Below are 7851 nucleotides of genomic sequence, written 5' to 3' on the forward strand. Positions count from 1 at the left end.
TATCAGGGACCGTTGACCCAGGAACTGAATTTTCTAACATTTTCTCACTTAATACTCTGACAACAGATTTCCTGAGTAAAATTCAATAAATTCTGTGACTAGAGCAGATGTGAGAGCCTTTAGACATGACCGAGGACAGATGTGCAACTGTGATGTGGCACATTCATCCCTGAGAATCCTTTCAGGGGGATCCCACGTCTCCATCCTTATTTCTTAGTCTTTCTTGCAAGGCTGTTATTGAGGGGAAGGATCTCATGATTTCCCCTCTGACAACCTCCCAGGCGCAGTCACTGTATTTCTTCTCCTTCAGGTAAAGATGGATGCCCTCGAAGTACCTCTTCAAGGCCTGGGGAGGGCCCTCCATGGCCAGGGCAGATCCTTCCTCTCCAATCTCCTCCACCAAACACGCCTCCAGGTCTTCCAGCTGCCGATGGAGTCCTGAGCGCAATAGGCCCACCAGGGTCGTGTTCCAGGTGACAGAGGAGTTCTCTGTGGGCAAGAGGTGGAAGACCTGCTGGAGCATCTCATGGAGGACAGCGATGGCCTGGGCCTTCTGGACCTGGCTGCCATCCACCGTTGCCCGGGGGAATCTGAAGTCCTTTCTGTCCTTCACACAGAAGAAAGGGGAGATTGTGCTCATTTGGCTCAGAAGCTCTAAGTTCTCCCTGCTGAGCAGGACGTGGTCCTGAGGCAGGTCACAGCCCAGAGCTCCCTCGGTGCCAGCGCTGAACACCACCAGGGCGGTGAGTAGAGAGAGCAGGAGGGCCATGGGCGAATGAGGATGCTGCTGGCCTGGCTGAGCTGGGCGTCTGGTGAACAACCTTGGGCCAAAGTTGTGCAATGACCTTCTTTCTAAGCATGGCCCTTAAATAGGGAACACAACGATTTTCATTTTCTAAACATTTCTTTCCACTTTCCCTTCCTTTTTTGTTTTCTTTTAGGTGGTCTAAGGAGATGTCATCAATCTGCAATACTAATTTCCTTTTTAAATTCCCACAAACTTGAGATGTTTCAGTCCAGGGGGATACTTAGTCAAATGAAAAGGTCTTTGTGTTAAAGTCAGAGTTTAGGTAGATGTGTAAATACTTACACACATGCACATACATATGTGTTTATTGCATAAATACAACTCTTCTCTGCTTTAGAAACAGAAATGCTCAGTGATTATGGGCAACCTGTTGCCCTGCTTGCTTTGCACAGGGAGCCAGGCTCCCTCATCCCTGTGGGCTTGTGTAATTTGTCAGGTACTTACCAGACTCAGGTGGTAAATAATCTCTTTAGAACCAAGGACTGAGTGTAATTTACGGTTGTGTTCACTGCAGAGGCTGAGGGTATTAGTGACTGGGTTTCGGGGATGTTTCTCTTCTAGATCCCATTCCTGCAGGGCCCTGTGGTTATGCTTCACGGGGGCCACTAGGTCAGGACTCTAGACATTGCCATTTCTTTCCGGCATTTGTAACTGGTTGTTAGTGCTTCTCAGGCTGTGCCAATACACCCGGCAGGAATCCAGGTTCTTTGCTGGGGGCTGTAGGAGATTCTCATAAGAAGATAATGATATCTACCCAGCACCACCCCATTCACGAGGCTGATATCAGCTCTAGTCACCCTTTGCCTCTGGAATGACAGTGTCCTCAATCCAGCCTCTCCGGGAATCCCCACAAGAGGGCAGGCTCACCCCATCCTGGGGTCCTTAGAATTCTCCCCAGGTGGAGGGACTTGTGTTTTTGTTGCCAAATAATCATCAGGGTCCTCCAGTTCTCCCCACCCCGGGAAGGTTTGTGTGAAGGACCCTTGTTCTCTGTGGTGACTGGCTCCTCTCCTGAGCCAGCACCCAGGTGTCAGTGGTGTCCCAAACCGTCAGTGCTGACAGCAAAAGTTTATTTTGTCTAAGTAGATGGTGGAATTAGGTATCCATTTACAATCATTGATCTTCAGGAGGCCAATAATTTTTATTTGGCAAGTGCAGCTTCTATTATTAAATTCTCTATTTAAATTATTGAACACATTATGCTCAGGATTTCTCAGCTGGGCTCGGGAGATTCAATGACGTCTCTCAATAGAAACTTGTAGAACAGAAGCTGGTGAACTGCAGCTGTTCATTCAGTCTGTGCGTTTCTCTTGGGCTTCTCTGTTCACCCATCTCCGTCTCATGCTCACGATGCAGGGCAGTGAGGCTCAGGCTACCAAATCAGTGAGAAACAGCCTTCTTTCCTTAATTATTCATGATGCTTCATTGTAAATGTAAATAACAACATCGTCATTACATAGTGTTTTCCTGGGCACAGTCTGTGTTGCTCCTCTGCCATGATTTTCTACTTCATCCTGAGGTTCATATAAAGGGAAGTAAGAAAGTCAAAGGGACTTCACCATTTTTCTCTATAATTATCATGACTTCAGACTTTTTATTTCTCATTTCAACATTCCCAGAAAGCAAAATCGACAGTTGTTTGTGGGCAAATTAAAACTAATAGAATTCTGCATGTCAACAATGTGAAAGAAGGGGAGTGGCTTCTGCTGACAAGAGGACCAAGTGTCAGTTGGCAGAATTGACTGCAGCCACACAGGGCCCTGGTGCTGTGGCAGAGGGAGGGGGAAGCCAGCCCTGAGCTCCTCCAAGGCAGGGGTGGGCTGCCTCTGCCAGAGGCTCAAACAGGAGGACCTTCTGGGTCAGGGACCAGCCACGTCCTTTCCTGTCATTTCATCCACATGCGATCAGCTCTGAGGACAGAAGGGAAGACTCACAGCCACCAGCTCTCAACAGCCTGAGACCTCGACCCCCACTGCTGGACCAGGAACCCTCCGTGGCTGCATCGTGGACATTAACCGTGGTCTGGGTGCTCGATGTAGTTAATAAATCCACTCAGCTACGGAGAAGATGGCCTTGAGAAATCTGGACTTGAGAGCAATGGAATTGGATGCTCCTAAAAGAGTGTGCTCTTAATTTAAATAATTATATTGCTATTTTACAGTAAATGATAAAATTTTATTGCATTCTCACTATGGTCTAACTACTGTTCTAAGAGCTTTGAAATGGCTCATTGAACCTTCTCAATGTCCCTATTTCCAAGAAACTTTTTATACCACTATCATGCAGTATCAATCTGGAGCGATGAATTATTTGGAAGGTACCACGAATCCAAGGTCAAACGCTTAAGGAGCTTGAGATAACCGTTTGTCTGGAAGGGCCCGTTTACAGATGACAAGGATAGTAAAGGACATGGGATTTATGCACCAAGGAGAGGCTGCAGCATGAGAGCACTGAGCAGGTTGGGTGGGGTGATAACGGATTCCAAGTTCTACTTCATGTCCCAGTGGATTGCTGTCTGTTGTTCTGTATGACATCACCAGTGTGGTTCGAGTCTATAAAACTGACTGACATTAAGTTCTAAGGAAAAGTAGACAACAATCTTTTTAGATAGTTTTTATATAGTTGACTTTTCTGACAATTGAAACAAGTTTGTCGCTGGCACTGGAGTAACCGTGGTGCCTCCAATTCCCAGTAGGCTGCTGTGGGGGGGTTCCCTGTGCTGGGGACACTGCTGTTGGCCACGTCTCTGTGGGAGAGCTCTGCTCTCAGCATCCACTTCCATCTTCTCCCTCTGAACCAGAAGGATCTGCAGAAACAGGTGCCTCAGTTCGAGCCCTTCCCAGTGTTCCCCTCCTGAGGACCTGCCTGTTCCAGTCCAGGCTTTACCTGTCTCTGTTCTGCCCAGTTCTCCAGCCCCTGCTGACTTTCATCTCCTTCCTGTTCCTAGATGTGCTCTGTCTCCTGTTCCATGTTCACCAACCAGATCAGAGGCTACTTCTCAACTCTTTGCACTCAGTGCATCACCCAGATCGGTTCAGACCAGCTGCTGGGAGCATAAGTGATAGTGCCCAGTACATTCCTGTCCTTGAAAACACCCCCTGTGATCTACCCTAATTTCTCTCTGGACAACTGGGTAGAATAGAATCAAGTTCCCAGAAAAATTTGGTGGCACACGTTGAGTTGGCCAAGTTTCCAAATAGAAGGTGCCCATGACCTACAATCCTTGTTTCCACATGAGCCAAGCTTAAGAGTCCTCTGATCAGAAATGCTTGCATTGTGCTCTTCCACAAACACAAAATAAAGTTCTATAACGATCCAGGTCTGGATAGTTTTCTGTTGATCAGTTACAAGAGCCAGCGTGAACCTAACTGGCCAATATCTTTAATCAAACATTATCCGGAAGAACCTTTCCATTAAAAAAAAATTGAGGACCACATCAGGGAGGGTTTGTGCGTGATGCCTGGGTGCCCGCCAACTGAGGAGATGCATGAGGACGGGCTTCCTCTCATGGGGTCGGGCATTGACCTGACCAAGGTGCCAGCTATTCAACAGAAAAGAGCGGTGGCATTTCTAACCCAGTTTGTGGTGCACACTGTGCAGTTCCTAGGCCGCTTCTCCACAGTCTGTGAGGAGAAGCTGCAGACCTTTCTCTTCGTATCCAGCGAATGGAAACAACTCCCAATATTTTAGATGCAATTTGTCACCTATCCCAGGCCTAGATGATGTCACAGTTGAAGTCTCCCCTGTAAGTGTCACTGGAGTCACAAATGTAACCACTTCAGAGCCATCACAGCAGAACAGTTTACAAGAATCTGGACCACTGGAAAGTGAAGTAACAGCACAAAATATCTTAACTAGCCAAGGATCCGAGAGATGCCAGATATCTCAGAATGGTTCCAGTGGGTGTCCCAGTGATGGCAATAAGAAACAAAAGAATATCAGAAGGACTAGACCCAGATCTTCTTGAGAGGCCAGATGCTCCAGTGCCTGATAGCGAATGTGAAAAAAATGCAGAAGAAAGTTCAGATAGTGCATCCTCTTTTAGTGACTAAGATTAACTGTCATAATAATTACAGATAACATGTGTAGATGTACTTTACGTTCTATCAGAAAGAGAGTCTGAACTTGACCTCTTTTTCAAAAAAACATCAAGTGACCAGATATTCAAACCAAGCTTCGTCAGTGCTAAAATTGTAATAATAATGAAGCATTTATAACCTGGAAACAAATGGAATTTATAGTTTGGAAAGAGCAAATAGCCCCGATCCCCTCCACCACCACTGTCCCAAAAAATTAAACAGTAAAAAAAAATTATGTTATAAAATAGTTTATTTAAGAAAGATCATGTACCTTTCTCTAAACATCATTTTGTAAATTCCTGATGTACACTATATTTTTAAAATAACCGCTTGAGTTTGGTGTCAGGTATTTCTCAGCTGGTGCAGAAATGTGAGTGGAGATTGTTTTAGGGCTTAGCAAACAATGCAATTGAAGAGAGGGAGAGTCAGCATATAAATTCATTCTGAATTAGTTGCCTTTCCTTTGAGGATTGTTACATGATTCCAACGCGTATTGTAATTTCCACTCTAACGACCTCCCAGGCACAGGAGCTGTATTTCTTCTCCTTCAGGTAGCTATGGATTCTTTGGAAGTACTTCCGGACGAGAATTCCCACATTGGGACAAGCCCGGATTTCTCCTTCCCTCTGCTCCAGGTGCTCCAGGCTGTGATGAAGGCTGGACAGTAGTTGAGACAGGAGGGTGTGGTCCCATGCAGCCAGGCTGCTCTGTGCTCTGAAGAGGTTGAAGATCTGCAGGAGCATCAGATGGTGGAAACAGGTGTATTGTATCTTCTTCATTTGCATGATTGTTTCTAAATTCCAAGGGAATTTGAAGTCGTTTCTGTCAGCCAGGCATAAGTGAGGGGGCGTCCTTTGTAGTTGTGACAAAAGAATTAAGACTCTCCCTTTGTCTCGTGTATGGACCCAATGTATGTCCTCCTCTAGAGAACCAGCAGGGATGGAGCAGAGCATCACCCCTGCCAGCAGCCACAGAGAGATCTGGGCCATTGCGAGTTCCAGTGATTCAGGGGACGACCGCCAGGGGGAGGCGCGGGCACAATTAGCAGCCGCTTTCCTTCCTGGGATTCCTGGAAAGCGCGCTTCTCCCGGTGGCCGCCAGAGGGCGCGCAGGAGGTCTTAAGTGAAGCAGCTTTTGGGGAAAGTGCAGTCAGGCTGGTCTGAGAGAGGAAGCACTGGCCGGCCCCACAGAGCGCCTGGTGCTGCTTTAATAGTGAAGGTGAAACCCTCCATTCCTGCGCCGCAGCCGCCACTGAAGAAGGAGCTCTGCCTGCGCCTCCCGAGCACATTGTTCTCAGGAAACTAGCACCGGCCCGGGCCTTCTCCTCGCTTCCCCAGGAGTGTGGGGCTTTCCTTTTGCACCGAAGCTCCAGCGAGGCCATTTTCACCGGGAATCCGTGTGCTGGGGGGTCAGAGGCTGGAAGGAGAGCGTGTTGGGGGGTTTGCACAGAATCGGGGCGCTTTGTGCGCGAGGTGCCCTCAGACTCAGAGCAGGACACGGGAAGGACTGGCGCGACTGCTCCGCGCTGGGGACGCTGTGGGGTGAGTGGGGCGCCCGGCCCAGGAGGGGCGGCTCTGCAGGGGCTTTGGGGCTTTTGTGTGATGTCTCTACATGAGAACCTTAGGGAGCCATGGGGTAAAGTTAGAAACACTGGAAAGTGGGAGCATTGACACGGCTCTTCCTGAAGCTACTCAAAATATTATTAAAGTACTTTAATATTAAATATAAATATGAAGCTTAATGTTTAAGAAATATTTTATATTCAAGCATCACTTTAACTTTTAAAATAGTTTAGTATGAAATAAATATCGCTGTAAATTTTAAATATATTTTAAACGTGGAAACTTAACACATTCTCTTAAACTTTAAAAAATATTTAAATATTGATTTAAATATCCACATAATATATAAAATATTTTAATCTTAAGACATCATCTATTAGGATTTTTAAAATACTCATATATTGAATATTAGCTGAAAATTTTAAATGTTTTAATTTTTACCACTCAAAGTATAAAAAATTCCATGTATGAATGAAACCTCCAGTTTATTTCAACAGTATTTTATTGTACCAAAACAAGGATTTAATATAATTTTACTGTCTTGGCTGGAATGGAAGCAAACACTGTTTAGTATTGTCAGGATGACTTGTGTTCAGCCTGGCCTGCCTGCCTCAGCACTGGAGCTTCTGCCTATGAAACCAGGAAGTCCTGGTTTCATTTCTGGTCTGGGCACAGGTCCTGGTTGCAAGCTACATCCCGGGTGGGGCTTGCAGGAGGCAGCAGATCAATGATTCTCTCTCATCATGGATGTTTCTATCTGTCTCTCCCTTTACCTTCCATTCAGAAATCAATAAAAGTATTTTATTTAAGACATTATTTTTCATAAAAGGGATTACTTGTTTTTGTTGAGTTTCTTGTAACCATGTGACAATGGTGAATCCTTTTTCTTTAATTTCAATTTCCTGAAATGTCCTCACAGGTTTGCACCTTGAATGAATCGTTAAAAGGAAAACTTGGTGCTGTGTACAGGCTGCAGAGAACAGTTAGCAGGTCAGATCTTTTCCTTTTCTTTGGTTAGAATTTTGTAGACTGAATGGAACTTGCTAAAATTATATTTGCACCGTTTCCCCTCCCTTCTTAAGCCTCTGAGGGACTTGCAAGTGGAAGGCCATTTCATGTCTCTAAAATGTTGACATTTTGTTCACCATGGATGTGCTGCATTAATTCATTTTTTCGTATTGCCTGGAAGTGTTTTGGATCTTGATGGCTCAGATGTGAGTCCTTCTTAAACTCTGTGCTTGAGGGAAGTACTCTCCCTTCTGCTAACCCAGGAAAGAGCTTTTGAATGAGTGTTGTGATCTTCAAGGGCTGAAAACCTAGGTAAGTCCCAATTCTTACCAGCATCACCCTCTGCCTCTTGCTTGCCTGTTTGTTTATGTTCTCCTGAGCCTCAAATAACACC

At 45.7% G+C, this 7851-nt stretch overlaps 2 protein-coding genes and 1 pseudogene across 2 annotated transcripts in view; 2 read left to right on the plus strand and 1 right to left on the minus strand.

Annotated features, from left to right (window-relative positions):
- Positions 1-181: 181 nt before the first annotated feature.
- On the minus strand, positions 182-972 carry LOC102427744 (interferon omega-2-like). Its single transcript, XM_006108720.2, has one exon. The coding sequence runs from the start codon at positions 767-769 to the stop codon at positions 182-184; it is 588 nt and encodes a 195-aa protein (XP_006108782.1). The 5' UTR covers positions 770-972.
- Positions 973-3400: 2428 nt separating this feature from the next.
- LOC102428064 lies at positions 3401-4860 on the plus strand (annotated as a pseudogene).
- Positions 4861-5826: 966 nt separating this feature from the next.
- The window catches only part of LOC106695814, a 3943-nt gene continuing 1918 nt past the window's right edge, over positions 5827-7851 (plus strand). Inside the window, exons 1-3 of the mRNA XM_014450699.2 lie at positions 5827-5916; positions 6054-6428; positions 7369-7439. Coding sequence (XP_014306185.1) covers positions 5827-5916; positions 6054-6428; positions 7369-7439 — 536 coding nt within the window. The remainder of the gene's footprint in view (positions 5917-6053; positions 6429-7368; positions 7440-7851) is intronic.

The sequence above is a fragment of the Myotis lucifugus genome, unplaced genomic scaffold, assembly GCF_000147115.1.
Source record: "Myotis lucifugus unplaced genomic scaffold, Myoluc2.0 scaffold_3265, whole genome shotgun sequence".
Lineage (NCBI taxonomy): Eukaryota > Metazoa > Chordata > Mammalia > Chiroptera > Vespertilionidae > Myotis > Myotis lucifugus.

Bases quoted from the DNA above. Each gene is read 5' to 3' on its own strand.
- LOC102427744 (XM_006108720.2), bottom strand. From the start codon at position 769: ATGGCCCTCCTGCTCTCTCTACTCACCGCCCTGGTGGTGTTCAGCGCT.